The sequence below is a fragment of the Balaenoptera ricei genome, chromosome 1, assembly GCF_028023285.1.
Source record: "Balaenoptera ricei isolate mBalRic1 chromosome 1, mBalRic1.hap2, whole genome shotgun sequence".
Classification (NCBI taxonomy): domain Eukaryota; kingdom Metazoa; phylum Chordata; class Mammalia; order Artiodactyla; family Balaenopteridae; genus Balaenoptera; species Balaenoptera ricei.
In genome coordinates this window covers 32,252,693-32,272,495 of record NC_082639.1, presented here as the reverse complement: position 1 = coordinate 32,272,495, position 19,803 = coordinate 32,252,693, and the positions used below count along the sequence as shown (strand labels likewise).

The following is a 19,803-nucleotide window of genomic DNA, read 5'->3' as shown; positions in this document are numbered from 1 at the left end:
GGATCCCAAGAACAAAATTGACATTGACACAAGTGAGCAAAGTGAAGCCCTAGAAAGAGGTCAGATATTAATCACATTGTTTAAGCCCCTGAATCAAGCCACCCCTGAAGTCCAATCTACTCCTGAGGTTTTCCCTTACTGGAGCCACTACATCCTTTTTTTGCTTAGCCCATTGTGGGCTGGATTTTCTGTCATTTGCAACCAAGAGTCATAACCGATAGAGAAATATGACAAACTCATATGAACTTTCTGCAAGCAAACAGAAGTCACCTCTAGATACCTTAAGTTTAAAAAAAAGAAAGAAAATAAATTTGGGGGGAGGGATGTGAAATGGCTCACAGAGACAAAGGAAAAGCAGAAGTAGGTCTTGGAAGACATGTGTACCAAAGTGATCCCTGGGGATTCAGAGAACAGGAATGAATGTACAGTGTCATCAGGGCACTGCTCTGGAATAAATCAGAGCTAATTATCTACCAGCTTTGAGTCACCTTACTCAAGATTCAGATTAGCTTGGGAGAGAGAGAGAGAGAGAGACTATTTAGCCTTACCTGCGTCTCATGCCCAACACTTGCCCATGGGAAGGCAGGACACCGGATTGATAGTCCCACCAAGACTGTGTACAATGGGGGCTAATTCCCCAAAGCAAAATCGGTTCTAAGCGTTTTACATATATTAACTCATTTTAATCCTTAGAGTAGCACTTTGAAATAGGTACTGTTATTACTATCCCTATTTTACAGATGAGGAAATTGAGACATAGAGAGATAAAGTAAACTGCCTGTGGTCATACAGCTGGAAAGTGATAGAGCTGGGATGCAAACCCAGGCAGCCTGGCCCCAGGGTCTATACATTTAACCCACTACACTATAGGGCTTCTCCAGCAGAAAGTGAGTGAGGGCAGGGCCAGCCAAAACACAAGGTCCCCTGCAGGTAATGCTCAAGGGAGAGAGTATGGGGAACTTCCACCCTCTCTGTATTATTTTTTTAGCCACTATGCATTAACAGGAAAAAAAAAATTAATAGATTTCTATTTTGGAAATTAAAAAAAAAAAAGAATCCTGCTTAGCCAATAGAGAAAGCGAAAGAGCCCAAAGCTGGTGATCTTACTCTCTCCCAGCTACTAAGAAGACTATGAAATATCTAGAACCAAGGTGAATTCCAGCTGTCACACCAGGCTGCACTAGCCAAGGCTGAGGAAACCCAGGGAGTCAGGAAGGCATTATCCATCATAAAGGCACGGTTTGGGACCAACAAGGGGAGGAATGCTAGCATTTTGGTGAAGCAAATTGAAGTGGCCACAGCCTGCAAATTTCTGCCCTCATCGAAACCCTGATGGGCTCAGTGCCTTCTGCGCCTCCTTTTTGGGGTCTCCCACACAGACACACTGTTCCTTCTTCCTTGCAGCCTGCTCCACCCTCCTTACTCTGCAGAGCCCACTCCCTCAACATACGTAGTAGGTATTGCCAAGCCTGAGAACAGAGAGGCCACAACAAAGTTTCAGAACTTAAACCTCATTCCTCTGGCTCAGCCTTTAGCCGCAGAACAGTGGAAACAACAACTCTTGTTCTGGACACTCTCCTTTCCCAGGAATACAGGTCAGTTAGTGGTTAAGACTGTGTGCTCTGGAGTCAGACCTAGGTTGGAATCCCAATTCCGTCACTAGTGGGCTGTGTTACAATGGGCAAGTTGTCTAACACCTCTGAGCTGCCATCCACTGCCGTGAAATAAAGTAATGATACCAGCACTGAAATTCTGTCCCTACATACTGGTACAGCTGGTTGTTAAAACATCAAAATATTTGCAAATTGATTGGTAAATAGCCATAGCCTTGGGTCCCTACCTCCCTAGCTTCTCTCCTGCCTGCTCCCCTTGATCCAGTAACTAAAGTGTTCACTCTTGGCAGAACAGAGTCCTTGATCTAGCACTAAGGCCAGCATCTGTTCTGATTGGTAACACCTGTGCCTCAACAGAAACGACCCCTGGCAGAGGTCATTTCTGGGATGATGCAGATAAAGGACTGGGCAGAGTTGTTGTGGGAAGGGGGACCCCTTCCCGGGCCCGAGAGTGGGCTCTTGTCTCACATTCGGAAATGAATTGTCCGAGGAGACACACGTGCTGACACAGCAAGAGACTTTATTGGGAAGGGGCGCCCAGGCGGAGAGCAGGAGGGTAAGGGAATCCAGGAGGACTGCTCTGCCACGTAGCTCACAGTCTCAGGTTTTAGGGTGATGGGATTAGTTTCCGGGTTGTCTCTGGCCAATCATTCTGACTCAGGGTCCTTTCTGGTGGCACGCACAACCGCTCAGCCAAGATGGATTCCAGCGAGGAGGAGTCTGGGAGGTTGGTAGGACATGTGGACTGGAGTCTCCTCTCTCCTTTTGACCTTTCCCATATTCTTCCGGTTAGTGGTGGCTTATTAGTTCCACGTTCCTTACCAGGATCTCCTGTCGTAAACTAAGTCATGCAAATTGTTACTGTCTTTGCCTGGCCAGGGCGGGTGGTTTCAGTCAGTGTTTCCCCTAACAGAGAGTCTGGGACATAGTGAAGCAACTCAGTCAATGTCAGTTGCTATTGCTTTAAACATCGAACCTAAAGGGCAAAAGCAGGATCAAGATCAGGGTCTCAACTATTATAAGCTTGTGAAGATGGGTTATGACTGGCAGTTCAGGAACAGTCACAGGGCCTGGGATGAGTCAAGGGCAAAGCTGTGTGGGTGGTCCTACCTGGTTTAAAGAGCCAGAGCAGGACCAATATATCCTGCTGGGCTTTGTCTGTTTAATGCCTTGGGGGATCAGAAAAGAATATTCCAATCCAAGGCCCCTCCCGTTGAGGACTTGAATGATCTTAAAGAGAGGCGGTATTGTGTACTGGCAACTAGTCTGGGCTCTGGAGCCAGACTGCTTGGGTTCACATCCCAGCTCTGCAGCTTTACTAGCTATGTGAACTTGGGCTAGTCACTTAACTGTTCTGTGCCTCAATGTCCTCATCTGTTAAATGGGAGTGATAAAAGTACCTGCCTCGAAGAGTTCTTATGAGAAATAAATTAGGCAATACATATAAAGTGTTAGAAGAGCATTTGGCACAAAGTAAGCTATCTGTATGTTACCTATTGTTAAGAAGCTCACAGGTGTAGGGGAGCAGTCAGATTCATGCCCACATAATTCTGTCCAGGGTGACAAACAATCTTTCTTCACCCTCCTAGTTGGAACTCTTCCCCTGCTCTCCTGGGCCTCCTGTACCAGCTCCCACATTTTACAGACTGGGAGGCACAGAGAGAGAAGGGTCTTGTCCATGGTCACATGTGGGGTCATTGACGAAGATGGGATTTTATTTTAGAGTTCCAGAGACCACTTCCATCATCTCATGCTGCCTCTCCCCACTTCCTCATGCCTTAGATTATGGTATCTGTGAGCAGGGATGAGCTTTTGCCTGTCTCTGGGTCCCCAGGGCCAGGTGCTCAGAACGTGACAGAGTCAGGGCTTTCAAACACCTGTCTCTCGTAAATCACCAAACAAAGGGGCCAGGGACGTGCCTGCTAATCGGTGCCCCAGGTATGCTCTCATCCTGCTAGGACCCCAGAGAGAAGACATAGCCTGCAGCTGGGAGGATGGACAGCAAAACAGTTTTCAGGGGGAACGGGACGATTCCTAAAGAAAAAGAACTCCACTGGCTCCTCCCCAGCGAGCCTGGCCCTGAAGTTTCTGGGATCAGCCAGAGAAACCTAGCCTCCCCTCTTGGCAAGCTGATCCTCATCCCCTATCGCGCAGCCCACCTCAACACTCGCTCAATTGCTCAATTGGCAGAAGCCCCGCCCCCCCCCGCCCCCGCCCCAGCTCTTCAACATCCGGGCTCAGATTCAACCAATCCCCAGATGCCCCGCCCTACTTTTGTCAGATGCCTAGAAGTGCCTCCCCCGCACGTGGCCCAACCTGAGGCTATCTGCTCCCCTTTCGCCCCCAGTTTGGAGTAAAATGATTCCTTCTCATTGCCTTGGGTCAGGAGCTCTCAGCTGCCACTGCAGCTGGGGCGGCCGGGCCCGGCTGTGGGGAGACCCCCAAGTGCGGGGAGGAGGTGTTCCCAGGGCCCTGAAACCTTCCAGACCCACTCAGTGTAAACCGCCTCTGGCTTGTGTCAACATCAGAGGCCGGAGACTGGCGGCTGGGGACAGGCTTCGTCTACGCGACGGGAAGACGGGAGGGTGGGGAATGGAGGGGTTCATGAGGTAGGCAGATCCTTCTGGGGGAGATTCCGGGAGGCCTCTGGGACTCCGTGAGAAATAAGGAAGGGAGGGATCGGAATTAGAGGCTGTAGGGGGCCCACGGCTAGCATGGGGCTAGGTAGAGGCTGGGTACTTCGCCATCCTCGCCCACCCGCCATGGCTTGAGGGGAGTGGGTGTGTTGGGGGTGGGGATGATGCGAAGGCGTGGGCTGCTGACCACCTCATCTCTTCCCTCCCCAACTCAGCTCCTCGCTGCCCTCCTCCGATTTTGGGTGGGATATGGGGTGGGGGTGGGGGTCACATCTTGTGACTCATCCTCTTTTCCATCCCCACCCCCGCTGGGGCCCAAGAAGGAAAGGCTTAGAGACTCAGCTTTGGCTCTTCCGTTTCCATAGCAACCATGCGGTTGTTTTTGAGAATCCAATTCAATCGTGGACACTTTTAACCTGAGACGATGGCCCGGGGTCTGAGCCTCAGGACGGGGTACAGATGGGGGTACAGCTCTCCGCTCTTTCCTCGCTAATCTGGGAAGCTCAGGGCGGGCGGGCGGAGCGCTCTCCTGCAGCCGGGCCTCACTGGGCACCAGGTCCCCACCTGAAACCCCGCCTGCCACTCCGCCTCAGCCGACCCAATCAACGCCCAATCTGCCCGGGATGAGGCGGGGCTTATGCAAATCGTGTCGCCTCTGAGAGACACATAGTGATACAAGAGCTGGGAGGCGGCTCGGGCGCGGACCTTGGAGAACCTGGCCGCCGGCCCGCGAGCCAGTCTCGGTCTCCGCGGCCCGCCGAGGCTCAGAGTCATCCAGCGACCCGGCGAACGGCCTCAGGTAACGTGGGCAGGGCCGGGTGGAGGCCCTTGTCCCTTCCCCCTCCACTCTTCATTCCCATTCCCTCGTCTCCTGCCCCCTCTGATTCATCTCCCTGGCCCCTGGTTCCAGCATAGGCGGCAGCATGTGGAAGGCTCGCCCCTGGCCAGGGGACCCCCACTCCAGTCCACGCCCCACAGGTCTCAGGGAAGGAGGCCGAGCTGCCTCCTTTCCTCCCGAGCAACCACTGCTCTGGCCCCCAATACACAGTCACAGGCACACACACACGGGGGTGTGGTGTTGCTGGTGCTAGAGAGGAACCCATCACCCTCCCTCCTTTGCAGGTGGGTAGTCCGCTCAGCCCCATGGCAACCTCCCACTTCCACAGATAGCCCCTACCCACACCCTACCCAGCCCCACCGGCAGCTCACTGCACGTCACATCGCAACGTCCCTGCCCCAAAAGACAGCCTTCACCTCCAAAGAGAGCCCACTCCCACTTCACACTGTCCCCTCAGACTGTCCCCACCTCCACCCCTCAAGGTGACAGAGCTCACAGCATACCTGGGGGAGGGAAGAGGCTCACCACCCAGTTCTCCTCCTTGTGACGCTCTCTCAACAGGCCCCCCTGCCCATGGTCTCAGTGCAAGGCAGAGGCCCCATGTTTGGCCTCTTTCACCTGGCTTCAAGATAAATCAGGGACACCATTCCCCAGCAGACCATCCATACCTTTCAGTCACCACTGCCAAGGTCCCAACCTCCTCCGTTCCCCTGACTTCTCATGGCCAAAGCACCAAGTTTTCTCATTCCACCTCTCAAATATCTTTCTAATTCGTACCCTCTCTGGCCTTCTTGCTCCCAGCCACTCCCTCTCTCCTATCTTCCTGTGTCTCAGTAGAGATCGTGCCAAAGCTCCGTGTGGACTGTATTGCTCTTCCCTAAGGCAGCCTGAACCTGGAGGACAGAAGAGCAGGGTTCAAATCTTGCCTTTGCCTCAGTTGCTGTTTGACTTTGGCCAAGTCACTTCCCTCTCTGATCCTTCGTGAGATGGGGAACAGGGGGCAGGGTGGGCAGGACAGAGAGTGGACTTGATGAGATGATCTTGGACAGCCTTCCAACACTGACGCACTCTGGTTCTGTGGTTGATTATGAGAAAACAGGACGCTTTCTCTCTTACCCTGAACCATTAGGACATTTCAGAAAGGAGGCTTTAGTCTTCACCAAAAGGACATTGCTTCTTACCCAGGCCTGGGTACGGGACAACCCCTTCCCACATACTGTCCAGGCCCAGGCTCCTCCTTAGCAGTTCGGAGTCCCTCCTAGACCATCAGCCCGCATGGCATGGGCAGCTCCAAGGTGGAGGTGCTCAACAGGGCCCACCTTTTATCATTCCCTGTCTCTCACTAATAAGGAGAGGAAGAAGACCTGGCTTTTGCTGCTATGGCCGTTGCTTGGAGAAGAGCAAAGGGAGGAGAGGAAAGAGAAAAATCTCCTGACCAGGGAGCTGTTGTCACCATGGCAACAGTCTCAGCACCAGCTCCTCTGAAGCTGGGTGAGGGTGTGGGCTTATTGCCTCCCTCAGTCCCTCCCACCCTCCCTGCCACCTCCCCATTTGGAGCCCACAACCCTGAGTCCTGCCCTCTGAAAGAAGCCTCTGAGCCCAGAAGGGCAGCGGCTTTGTGTATGGGGCAGTGCCAGCTCCTTCACAGCTGGAGGGCAGCTCTCAAGAAGAGCCTGCCCACGTGCAGCCAGGCCACAGCTCCAACAGAACATGCCCCCAGTGGGTTCTGGCCTTTGCCTTTCTGCTGATAGGCTCTACTTGACCTTGGGTGAACTCTTCCTTTCCTAGGGTCTGGGTTCCGTTGTCTCTAAGTGGGAGCAATGGCAGGAGAACACAGATAAACAAAACAGCCTGACGCCATTCCAAGGAGAAAGAAGGGGGTTCTGCCCCTTGCATATAATCCACAAAGGGACATTCACTGAACATCTCTGTGTTCCAGGTGTGGCCTTTAGGTCTCTGCAGAGCAGTTCTGTGTTGCCACAGAGGGCAGAGTGGCAACCTGTGTGGGGCAGCTACAAGAGGGCAAGTAGGAACAAGGGGAGAAGTACCTTTCTCACTGTCCAAGCTGCTCCCAAACAGACTGGGTTATATCGGGAGGGAATAAGCTCTTTGCCACGGAGCAAAAGGCCTGGAGAACTTTTTCTAGCTCAGACAAGAGTATAATGCAAAAGTCTCTCCCAAATCAGCCTCCATTCTGGAATTCTAGAGCAGCAGGTGAGGGTCAGAGAGCTCTGGAGTCTACGCACCTGTGGGGCTCAAGTCCATGGCCTCACGGGGTCTACTCATGCCCAGAATGCCAAGTCCATGCTTCTGACTGTCCACTCTCCAGGCTGGGAGAGGCTGATCATAAGGAAGTGGGTTTCATCAGGCCTGAAGGCTGATTATAGCTGCATCAGCCCCAAAGAGAAGAGAGGATATTAAGGAAGATGGAAACAGCTAAGCAATAGTTGAAGTAGGTTCTGGCTGTGAGAAGACTAACTTGAAAGTATGTAGTTGTGAGGGGAGCAATGGGAGGTGAGGCAAGACAGGTGGACACCTTGACACCAGATTCTAGAGGATTCTGGAGTTTCAGAGGCCCATGGGCATGGCCACCCCTAGCCTATATTGTACTTCTGGGCAAAACTAGAAAAGACATTCTCATGGAACAGAGGAATCAGAAAGAAACACATTCCCTCCGAGGCAGTTGAGCCCACAGGATGACTTGGCAAGCAGTGCCCCAGCTGGGTTTCAGCCCCCTTGGCTGTGCCCCTGGCCCTGACTATGTGGGGAGAGAGGACATGGTGAAGGTTCCAGTAACACTTCAAAAGAAGGAACAATAGAACTTGGAAGCAAGTTGAACCTAGGGAAAAGGGAGAGGGGAAACTAAGGGTAACTATGATCGCATTTCCCCACTGGGATGAGGGAGTGAAGGAAGGAAGGGAATGGAGAGAGAAGGACCATCACAGGTTGAGGTGAGTCTGGCTGTAGATGTGCTGAGTCAGAAGCGCTGGTGGGCCACCACAAAGGGTCGATATTCCCTGGGTATCAGATACTGTGGCCTGGAGCCACCAAGATGGTCCCACTGAGGCCAAGGGGGAGATCAGAGCTATGGTTTTCCTGGAAGGCAGGTAGGAGTCTGTACTAGACAAGAGTAGCCATGATTTGGAGAGGGTGGTCCAGGCAGGTGGTATGGATTCAGCCTGGGTGTAACTCAGCCAGTTTTCTCCTCTCTCTGGGTTCCAGTTTTCACTAAAATGAGGGGATGATCTTAAAGGGCATCACCAGCTTTGGCCTGCTGACCTAAGAGCACTAGAAGGAATGAAGAGAGATGAAGGAGGAGTCATAGTCCTTGGTGGGCCTGGGATCAAATGGGCACTGAGTACAGGTATGGCCCCAGGAGACAGAAAATGGTAGGAAGGCAGCACAGGGAAGGAGGAAAAAAGGGGCAGGAAGTGAGAGCCACACAGACGCCATCTCACACACACACACATACACACACACACAGACGTGTGCGCTCTGGCAGATTTGCAGTCTCATACGCTGATGTGCTCCCACCCACTCCCAGCCCTTTACGCAGACACTCAGGCACATCCCACAGCAGCGGAGGGAGAGGCTCTGCCTTCCCCGTAAGACGCTTCCACCCCTGGGTTCTTGAGCTTTCTTGACTATACCCTGAGCCCTCAGTGTGCTTTGGGCTGGAGGAGGGGGCAGCTGAGGATGGAGCCTGCCTCCTTCTGCCCATGCGTGTTCCACATGTACCCTTGACTCTGGCCCCAGGGCAGCCGTTTTGGACCCCACAGTTCTAGGCTCCTGAAGATGGCACACCTCCCCCTCGCTGCCTTCTTCTGGGAGCATATAGGAGTCTTCATCTCTGGGGTTGGTAAGTGGGAGAGGATGTTGCTACCCCTACTGCTCCTTGATCTGCCTCATGGTCCAGTAGAGGAATCTGAGGCCCAGAGCTATCCTGTAACTCACTGAGGTCACACAGCAAGGGAAGGGGCGTGGACCTGACCGATCTCAGATCTAGTTGTCCAGGGCACTCCCAGCAGTAAGGAGTAGAAGACACAGTGGCATGCACTGGGCTGTGGAAGTAGAATTCCTTCTGCCAGCCTGAGGGCTTCCTTTTCCAGAGTGTCTTCATGACAAGCTACCCTGCGGTTGGAGTCGGGCATCCTTCCAAAGAGACTCCAGGCCGGTCAAATTCACCTCCCAGGCCATGTCCTGGGAAACTTGGGCTCTAGTGGGACATTCCTGAATGTCCACTCAGCCTTCCAGGTCTGGTGGGGGCCTCACTCTAGCCAGGCTTCATGGGGAGGACCTGTACCTCCCTCTGCAAAAAATTCCTTGGGCACAGGCTACTTGAGGGGCTCATGTTCCCACTGGGGACTGACTCTTCATCCTCTCCAAACCTGTTTTTCAGCAACACCACCTCTATCTATTCAGCCCCAAATCTGAGCATTTGCCGCAATTCCTCTGTCCCTCTCACCCCCGCATCCAGTCAGTCCCCGAGTCCTGCCAAGGCCCCCTCCTAACATCTCTCAGTCCATCCACAACCCTCCACCACCCCTACCCTAGTGTCATCGTCTCTCACCTGAACTCTGCAGCAGGACCTCTCTGCTGTCCCTTCTTCCCCCACCCAGGTCATCTTGCACACTGTAGCCAAAGGAAAAATCCTAAAACACACTCCTTCTCTCTGGGTCCCCAGCACCATATTGTAAGCAATCTATAAGTGTTTGTGGAACGAATGCGGTCCTCTTAACCCTTGCTTTAAAACCCCAGGAGCTTCTGTCCCCCACGGGTAAAGGCCAAACTCCTTGGTGTGGACTGAAGGCCCTTTACAATCAGCCGTCTACCTCTTTGACCCAGTTATGAGTTAGTGAAGGTTGGCTCCTGTCGACTTTATCCCCATCATCGGCACAGGGCCTAGCACACAGTCAACCTCAATAAATGCTCAGGGAATGAATGAACTAATGAAAAGGAGAATGCAATCAGCGTCATCAGTGCTACCAGCTAGGACTTCTATTTGTACAGAGGAAGGAGGGAGAGAAGTTTCTTGCTGGGGTGTCCTGGAAGGCCTTGAGGAAGAACTTGGGAGACATGCAGGGGGAGCATGTGAGGAACCTGCCTGGTAGGAGAGGAGCCTGCAGAGGTGGGTAGGGGCTGAGCGCGGAAAGCTCTGAATAGCAAGGAGAGGATTAAGACTCTCTCCTACGGGTGTAGGGAGCTATGGCAGGTGTAAAGAGGAGAGGAGAGGATGAAGATTGTAGCATGCAGACTGGTCAGTGAGAAGGAGGAGCGCTGAGACCTGGAAGGCTAGAGATCCTGGTTTCCAGGGGAGGAAACCTGCTGTGAGGAGAGGGGCGGGGCCTGCTGTAGACAGAGGAGGCCCTGTAATGAGGGGAAGCCCCCAGCCCAGTTGTGTGTAGGGGGAGGGGGGGGAGGTAGGAGCTCCTATGGGAAGAGGTGTGGTGAAAGGACACAGCCCAGCTGTAGGAGTTGGGGGTTGTCCAGGGTGGTGGTGAGAGGAGGGGGACCCACCCTTCTCTGGAAGGAGGGGTCCTGGCTGTGGGGATGTGGAGTTTGTTATGGGAGGGCGCTGTGGTGGAGAAAGGGAGCCTTGTCCTACAGAGACCTGGGGGAAGGCTGCTGAGGTGAGGGCCTTGCCCTGGACCAAACTGAGGGAGCTCCCTGCCCCCTCAGGCCCTGCCATGGGGAAGACCAACAGCAAGCTGGCCCCAGAGGTGCTGGAAGACCTGGTTCAAAACACCGAGTTCAGTGAGCAGGAGCTGAAGCAGTGGTACAAGGGCTTCCTGAAGGACTGCCCCAGCGGCATCCTCAACCTGGAGGAGTTCCAGCAGCTCTACATCAAGGTAGGCGGAGCCAGGCACTCCGGGGGGCGGGCCGGACGGGCGGGGGCGGGGCCAGGCACTCTGCGGGGCGGGGGCGGGCCGGGAGCGCGAGGCCGTTGCTGTGCCGCAACTCCAGCGTCCCTGCCTCAGTTCTTCCCCTACGGCGACGCCTCCAAGTTTGCGCAGCACGCTTTCCGCACCTTCGACAAGAACGGCGACGGCACCATCGACTTCCGGGAGTTCATCTGCGCCCTTTCGGTCACCTCCCGCGGCAGCTTCGAGCAGAAACTCAACTGGGCCTTTGAGATGTACGACCTGGACGGCGACGGGCGCATCACGCGCCTCGAGATGCTGGAGATCATCGAGGTGCGCTGGGGCGGATCCCAGAGAGCGGGGTGTGCTGGGGTGACGCGCTACCTGTCTTCGCTGCGGGGCCCTTCTCTGGCACCGCCCTCTCCAGCCACCCTCCACTCAGGCCTCGGGAGCCACCTCGGGACACCCCACCACTCCCCTCCTCCCTCCTCCCAGGATCCAGTGGGTAGCATTGGTTGGGCGCTCAGTGTGGGACAGGTCTTGTGCTATAGTGCTTTACCCAACAACTCCAGGGGGTAGGTACTGTTAGAAATCCCATTTTACGGATGAGGAGATGAATCAAGTGGCGGTTCATGATTCCAGTCTAAGGAGTCTGACTCCAGAGTCTAAGTTCTTAACTCATTATTATTTCAACAAATGTATACTGAGTGCCTGCCACGTGCCAGGCACTGTTCAAAGTTCTTGGTTTCATGGGACATTCCTTCTAGTGAGAAAATTTAACAACAACAAAACTTATGCTGTGTCAGGCAGTAAGTGTTATGAAGAAGGTAAGCAAAGCAAAGTGAGGGGAGAGAGCGATGGAGGAAAAGCAATTTTGTGTAAGGTGAAAGGTGAGCAGCGACCTGGATAAGGTGAGGGAGCTAACCACGTAGGTGTCTGGGGGAAGAGTGATCTGTGCATAGGGAACAATAACTGCAAAGACCCTGAGGTTAGACTGTGTTTTCAGTGTTCAAGGAGTGGCCAGGAGGCCAGGGTGGTGGGAGAGAAGTTAGCAAGGGGAGAGTGGTAGGAAGGGGGTCAGATAGGTAGCCAGGAGTCCATCTCTTAACATCATAGTCTGGGGTAGAGACTTGACTTACTTCTGAGTGAGATGGGAGGCCCTTAAGGGCTCTCTCTATTCTCTGTGTGGAATAGGGGGTGGGAGGGCAGCAGAAGTAGGGAGACCAGTTTGGAGACTTCCACAGCAGTCCGGTCAGGAGGGGATGGAGGCAACAACCATGGAGCAGTGGAGGTAGTAGGCAGTGGCTGGTTATTGGACCTATTACAAAATTAAGGCTGACAAGATTTGCTGAAAGATTGGATATGGGTGTGAGAAAAGGAGCGTCGAGAATGGCATCAAGGTTTTTGATCTGAACATCTAGAAGAATGAATTTGCTGTTCACTGAGACAGGGCATGCTGGGGCAGGAGCGAGTTGGAGGTGAAGAGTTGGGTAGTAGACATGTTTGGTGTGAGATGCTCATTAAATATCCAGTCTTAATGACCATTTGTCACCTTCCAGTATCCTCACACCTCCCAGTGTTCTCCATGCCCACCCCCAGGCCCTTTCGTTCACCCCCAATCCTCCCTCCCCATTGTGAGTGTTCACCCCTCCCTCCTTGCCCCACCAGGCTATCTACAAGATGGTGGGCACCGTGATCATGATGCGCATGAACCAGGACGGGCTCACGCCCCAGCAGCGTGTGGACAAGATCTTCAAGAAGATGGACCAGGATAAGGACGACCAGATTACACTGGAGGAGTTCAAGGAGGCGGCCAAGAGTGACCCGTCCATTGTGCTGCTGCTGCAGTGTGACATGCAGAAGTAGAGGCTGGTGAGGGGCAGGGCCCCTGGCCAGGAGGGGCGTGGCCACCTCCCAACCCAGTGACCTCTGGCTGGCCCTTCCCCAAGGGGAGGGGGACTCCAGCCTCACTCTCTGGCCCACCCACCCCTCTGCCCAAGTCCTTGCTCCCCTCAGTCAAGATTCTTGAGGGACCACCTGACTCTGGAATAGAGACAGATCCTCAGGTACCCTATGGTCTAGCCCCAGCCCCAGTCTTGGCCCAGAATCAACATCCACTGGGCATAGGGGAGTTGGTTTTTGCCCCAGGGTTCAGGGTGAAGGAGGGGGGCTGGGTTCTGCTTTGAAATTCTGTTCTTCCTGGGATTGTGCTGTATAGGATGTGGTCCCACAGACTCCAGTTAAAGGGCCAAATTGGGTCTGTCCTTTGCTGAGGACCCAGATCCCTTAAAGGTGGTCTGTGTCCTGCCCCCACATGTCTACCTGGCCCTTCTGGCCCCAGCCTTTGGAGTGTTCATTCAGTCCTTTCTTCAGCTAACATTTATTGAGCACCTGTTCAGTGCCAGGCACCTCTAGGTGCTAAGGCTATGGTAGTTTACAAGACTCATTCTGTGCCCTCTGGCAGTTCGTAGGGTAGTTAGTGGTCAGGGTCTCAGACAGGGATGTTGAGCACAGGTGAGCCGAGGGTGCGGTGAGGCTGGTTAGTTTGAGAGGAACTATTAAATCTTTCTGCTCAGCGCCACACAGAGCTGCAGAAGGGTGAAATGAAAAGTGTTTGGAAGTCTAGGAACCGTGTCAGGGGAAATTTTAAGAAAAATTGAAATTTATGTAATACTTATATTTTTAGTACCCTTTAAAGGAGCTAAAATCATTTTATTAGTCAAGGATATTAAAACATACTTTATATTACTTGGTTTCTTGTAAAATGATTAAATGAATACAGAAAATGCTAATTTTCAGGGAGAAAAAAGAACTAAGAAAAAAAGAGAGAAAATATCACCCAACTTACCAGATGCCACTTTTTCTTATCAGGCTAAGTCCTGAGCTGTCACAGTCAGCAGTTGCTGCTGCTTCCTTTTTAATGATCTTTTTCAATTCAGTGAGCAAGTCTCTACTGTGCACTTATTCTGGTTAGGTGCTGACTTCAGAAACAGAGAACACAAGGTTTGCCAAGAGTGAGACAAGTGTAGTTCCCACATCTGGATTTGGTCTAGTTTAAGGATGGGCTTATTCTTTCACTGCTACAGAAGCAGACAGAGCTAGAAGAAGAGGACCAGCCGGCCGCTGTTTTGGCTGCCAGGCTGCATTTATGGACCAAATGCCTAAAAATGTGCTGGGCATGCTCCATTGAAAGGCTTTTTCTAACCCCAAATCCTAAGTCCACCAGGTAATTTATCATCTTCCAAGTGCACTGGCTTTGCTTTCCAATGTCTGCTTTCCAATTTTGGATCCATGAGCTATACAGCTGCATGCTTTGACTGCCAGAAAATTAATCTTGCTTCTTCATCAAGTCTTTCACTTTACTTTCTCCTGTGCTTGTAATCAGAAATTAGCTTCAATGTGCAGTGACAGTGGATTTTCTCTTGAACTGCTGGTGAAAATAGTCTAGTACACAGGTGCTGTCAGCCCAGGGTGGGAGCAGGGAATGATTGCTGGGTTGGGTGGTGCAGGATTGTATCTTCAGGAAAGAGATGCAGCATATCTCTTACTTTTGAGTGCTCACCTGTCCTCCGTCTCTGCAGGTGGAAACTCTTGGGGATGCTGACCTGTGGTCTCAAATTCTATTAGACTTTCCTTCTTGCTGCCCTTAGGGGTGGCAAGTCTGCTGGGTTGCCACCCTCTTTTTATCCTGCCAATGACCAGCCACATGGTAAGACTGGGGAATTCACATCCTTGGGCAGTAACCAGCAAGTTTTTATCCAGTAATGTCTCAAGGGATGTTTCATTGCTCTCAGGAGCTGGCCATTAAGTGTGTCTTGTGCTGTCAGTCAGCACCAGAGTTACATAGGGACTCAACAGCCCAGCTCAGCTGAGACTTCCAGTGGAAGGCTTTTTACAAAGTGGGGTTCCTATCCCCCCAACGTTGACTCTAACCTAACTCACAATCACACAGAACTTCATGGCTTTCGAAGGCTTGCATTGACCCATCTCATTCTATCCTCACAGCCTAGGGAAATAGGATTTTTCATTCCTTTCTCCAGATGTAGAAGCTGAGGCACAGAGTAGAGTTCCTTGTGCAAGAGCACGGTCAGGAGGTGGCGCAGTGCCAAGACTTGAACCCAGGGCTCTATGAGGGTTTCTTCCCTTCAGAGTGTCTTCCCTGCTCATTCCTCTGACTCTGAGTTGTACAGAGGTTGACCGTAGGACAAGCTAAGTTGGTTTTGGTCTTTTACAAGCTTCCTGCTAAGAAGTTTCTGAGGCTGTGGTCTTCCATAAAGAAATAGGGGCTTGACTGAAGTCCCCACGTTTTCAAGCGTCTTATTTTCTATTTCTGGACAGCCCTGCTAACAGATCAGTGCTGTCCTAGGAGACCTCTGACTCAACCCGGGAAGCCTCTTTCACTGTCTTTATTATCTTCCTCCCTGAGAGAACTGTTTTGTTTTTTCCTAGATGGTGGGCAAGTCCTACCCATGAAGGCATGTTTGATCACTCCAAGCTTCTGGACATATACCCATGGGTGATATTTGATGGTCAGGCCAAAGATTCTCAGACATCCCAGCAGTGTGAACGCATAGTGCCAGGCTGGGAACTGGGACCACCATCTTGCTGATGGGAAGAGCCACAGGCGGGCCAGACCCTGCTCCCACTTGCTCCTGGATGTCCCCAGGGACTGTGTGCTTGGGAATTCCTGTGGTAGAGCACTGGCCCTGCCTTGAGAAGAGAGGCAGGCCTCCCATCCCTGCCCCAGCTAAGAGGGACTTGCCACAGAGCACAGGGTTAGCAGAGACTGAAGTATGACTCGCCTAGACACAAAAATATACAGACAGTTAAAATGCTGAAATATCCAAACTCTCTTTTGAAGTTCTGTATCTTCTTGCAGCAACTCTGTGAATGACAAGGTCCCCAAATCTGCCTTCTAACTGTATTCTGTCTTCATTCATCCTTTTGGGCTAATTGAAGGGGGGCCCTTATTTCTTATCTCTAAAAGTCACCACCAAGGGCAACTTCAGATGGCCACTGTAGTCTTTTGAGCTGTACTCAAGATTATATGACTTACATTTAAATCAAAAGTTAAGAAAAAGGAAGCCCATAAGCAAAGGCACTGAATCTTTTCCTGATAATGGAAGAGTCCCTAGAGGTAGAAATTCATCCTGCTGCAAAGAGAGAGAAGGAGGAGAGGGGAGAGAAGGGAAAGAGAGAGAAGAAGAGAAGAAGCTGGGCAGGGTAGAAAGCTGACACTGAATATTTTTACACAAAAATTTACTAAAGCAACAAATATTTCCTGAAGATCCACCCTGGGTGAGGTTTTGTGCTGACCTTAGAGATCACTGTGGGGGCATGAATACATTTCTTACATATTTTATTCATCAGTTTTGAAAAACAAATAATTCAAATATGCAATTGAAAAGTCTCAGAAAAATATGGAATTTTTTTTTTTCTGAACTTTTCAGCGTTTTCTTTTACCTTTGCCAGAGTGTTGGGGGCAGGATTGGGCCTCCCAGGGTGTATGGCCCTTCCTGCCTTGTTGGAGGCTGCAGGAGTGTGGAGGCCTGGAGAAGCAGGGGGGCTGGGTGGCAGAAGGGGGGCCTCCCAGCTCATTCTCCAGCGTGGCCCCCTCTCCCCTTCAGATGTGCTTCTCCAGGCTGTGCCTGCAGTGAATGTCCTCGGTGTTCGACCCTGTGCTGTGTGGTGTATTTTCTTTTTCACTGACAGTGAATAAAAGGTGTGACCGTACCGAGGGCTCCTTCTCTTCCCTAAGCTGAGATGGGGCTGGGGTGAGGGGAAAGGGGGAGAAGAGGCCTGAGGGAGCTCGCACAGTGGGGGAAGCTCAGCATCCTTCTTGGGGCTGAGGGCCTTGTTCTAGGTTACGTGGAACAGAGACGCACTTGAGCTAGTTCAGAGAAAGGGGTGAGCAGATTACAAGGGACCCTAAAGATGGAAATTCAAGAATGTCTGGGCCTCAGGAGAACTGGAGCTGTCAGTGGGGCCTGTGTCCTCTCATCTCTGGGCCTGCGGGTTCTCATCCCTTTGGCAACATTCACATCTGTGCTCTCTTCTTTAATTTCTCTTCAGACGTCCATGGTTTCCCAACACAAAGTGGCTGCCTCTCCAAATCTATCCAGGCTCACCAGCGACTGACAATTCCTTTCTGTGTCTCTTAATCCAGTTCTCAGGAGAAAGAATCTGATTAGCTTTTGGTGGGAGCCCATGGTCCATTCATCGATGGCCAGACCAGAACTGATTTGCGGGGTCTGTGGGCAGAGCAGTTCCCCCATAAGGGAGCTAGTGGCAGGAGACCTTGGACTCAGTTTCTCCTTGTGTCCAGTGGAAGGCATCGTGAGAGCCCAGATGAGTAGATAGTGGGCAGCGGGGAGAAAGGCTGAGAGGCAGGATTACAAGTAGTCCATCTGGGGCTCTTTGCACGAATTAGGAAAAGGTGCCCCTTTGAGTGTAACAGTCCCATATGCATTCAGCTGGGCCAATGGATGGCACCTTTGGGCTAATGAGAAAAATATACCCCTTTTCTGAACAAATACAGCCTTGTCATGCCACGATGCACAGCTTGGCAAGTGGCAGCCAGCCTGGATCTCAGCCTCTACCTGCCCTCCTGGTCAAGGGTGTTGTGTAGTGCAGACACTGTTCCACCGTCCACAGGAGCCCAGAGCCCTGAGACACCCTACACTGACCCAAATGTGGTGGGGTGGGGATGGGAATTGGTGGTGAAGTGTTTTTCTCAGAACGCCCCCGCTAAAGCCAGAGAAGTGCTATTCTCTGCAGGGAGGCCGGGGTGGGGGCGGGGGGCAGGTGCAGTGGCAGCTGGAGGTGCCTGCTTCCTCCTGAAACGCTCAATTACTTTTACAAGGGTTTTCTCAAGGACGCTTGGAGGGGGCCAGCTCCCTTGACAGGAAGCAATTAGGACAGAGGAATGAGGCTGACCTGGCCTCAGGGCAACCATGAACCTAAGGAGGTGACTCAGAAGCCTGAGAACTGGGGGGGTCTGCTACTTGCAGCTGAAACCACACTGAGGGGAAAGGGAGTCTAGTTCCTGCCTGTCTTGAGGTCACAGGTCAGTCCAGCTTCTGCTTTCAAGTTTGCCCTCTGGACCATCTGCCCCTAAGGAACCAGAGTGATCTTCCTAAAGCACCAATCTGACCATGTCAACTCTCCAATGCCCCCCTTCTTCCCTCAGTATAATAAGCTCCTTCGAAGTCCCTCACAGCCCTGCATGATCTGTCCCTTGCTGACCTCAAAGTCTCCTCTAACCCTCACCTCCCCCTCCTGCACTTGAGCCACCCTGAATTGCCCTCTGTTTCCCTAAGGAATCTCATAGGCTTCTGTGCCTGTGCACAAGCCATTGCCCCTCCCTGGGCCACCCGTGTCCCTGTCTCAATGATCTCCTCCTCTGTGAAGCCCTCCCAGACCTCAAACAATTGGCCTCTCATGTGTACACAGTCCATCATAGTAACCAAAGAGCTTCCCATGTGATTCCCTGTCAGCTGAACTGAACACACATTTAAGTCTCTGTTTAAAAAAGAAAGAAAGAAAAAAAAAAGATAGGAAATGAAGGCTTAGAGAATGGATGGTAAGGCTGGGACCTGAACTCAGGTCTCCTAACTTCAAGGCCACTGCTCATAGTGCTTCCTCATCCACGGGAGGGAATCCAAATCTAGATGTGAAAAGGGAGGTAACAAACCTTGAGCTCTGGGCATCAGAGGAGGGAGAGTCTTGCCTGGGGGGGCCAGGAGGTAGGGGAGGAGAAGGGGAGGGGGACAGGTAAAGGATGAAGGGAGGCTTCATGGAGGAGGTGGCTTCCACCCCTGGTCTTTCTAAAGACCAGCCCACAGGGGAAGCAGTTCAGGTGTGGGGATCCTGAGTCCTCTTCAGATGGGCTTCTCCTGCCACAGGGAAAGATGGGTCTCAGCTCACATTGTCCCAGATTAATAACCCCAGAGAAGACAGAGCCAAATCTCCCAGCATCCCTGTACAAGAGTCCGGGAGAGTGGCGCAGCGGAGGTCGCATCCCCATTGTGGCTCAATCACTGTGTCCAGGGAAATAGAGTTATATGACTGGGCAGCGTCACATGCCTATTCCTGTGACCAGGGAGGCAGGGCCTGTTGCTAGGAGGAGAGGGTGGGAAAAGTTGCTAGTCAAGCAAATCCAATAGCCACCACCTTTTTGAGGGGCATTTGTTGAAGCAATGTGGAGAATCTCATGGAAATTTAGAGATGGGCATTATAGCCAGGCTTCAGCTAGGACTTGGGAAACTATCAGGACCAGCAGCAGCTCCCTCTCAGGGCAGCACGGCTTCTCTTTCATGGGGTCTCTGCTGCCCTCTGCAGAAACCCTTTTCCATCTTTATGCTGATGGGCTCATTCTGCTCACAGAGGTTCTGCCCCCTCTTAGATTTATGTAGCACGTAACTGCAGCTTGCTAAGGCCCATCCAGGCCTCTTGGAAGCCAACTGTATTTCGCAGCATCCTTGGCTTCTGTTCTTACAGTTGACTATCCAGCCCCTGTTTCCCAATTCTAAATTCCTGAGAAAGAGGAATCTGGTTGGCCCAGATCATCTTTTCAACCCAGGCTACTACACAGGTCAAAGGTCACTGGACAGCATGGGGATGGTTCACCTTTGGGTCAGGTGCTCACTGCTATCCAAATAACTCTATACATTCTCCCTGATGACCTCCTCCTCCTCCATGAGGCACCTGAGAATAATTGACCCCTTCCTAGAGTTTCATTATTTATTGCTGTGTAACAAGCCACCCCAAAATGTAATGCTTAAAACGATAAAAACGTATCATTTTTCATGATTCTTTGGGTTGGCTGGGCTCAGCTGGGAGGTTTTGCTACTTTA

General features: G+C 52.1%; 1 protein-coding gene across 1 annotated transcript; it reads left to right on the top strand.

Moving 5' to 3' along the window:
- The first annotated feature begins 4,967 nt into the window (after positions 1 to 4,967).
- On the top strand, positions 4,968 to 13,644 carry HPCAL4 (hippocalcin like 4). Its single transcript, XM_059897235.1, has 4 exons — positions 4,968 to 5,048; positions 10,767 to 10,936; positions 11,066 to 11,281; positions 12,617 to 13,644. Exons 2-4 carry the CDS (start codon positions 10,775 to 10,777, stop codon positions 12,812 to 12,814), a joined length of 576 nt encoding a protein of 191 aa, XP_059753218.1. The 5' UTR covers positions 4,968 to 5,048; positions 10,767 to 10,774; the 3' UTR covers positions 12,815 to 13,644.
- Positions 13,645 to 19,803: the final 6,159 nt, after the last annotated feature.

What these genes read in the sequence shown, in the direction of transcription:
- HPCAL4 (XM_059897235.1), top strand. Translation starts at nt 10,775, where the DNA reads ATGGGGAAGACCAACAGCAAGCTGGCCCCAGAGGTGCTGGAAGACCTG. An exon ending in TCCAGCAGCTCTACATCAAG is followed by an intron (nt 10,937 to 11,065) that starts GTAGGCGGAGCC and finishes TCCCTGCCTCAG; the next exon opens with TTCTTCCCCTACGGCGACGC. An exon ending in AGATGCTGGAGATCATCGAG is followed by an intron (nt 11,282 to 12,616) that starts GTGCGCTGGGGC and finishes TTGCCCCACCAG; the next exon opens with GCTATCTACAAGATGGTGGG.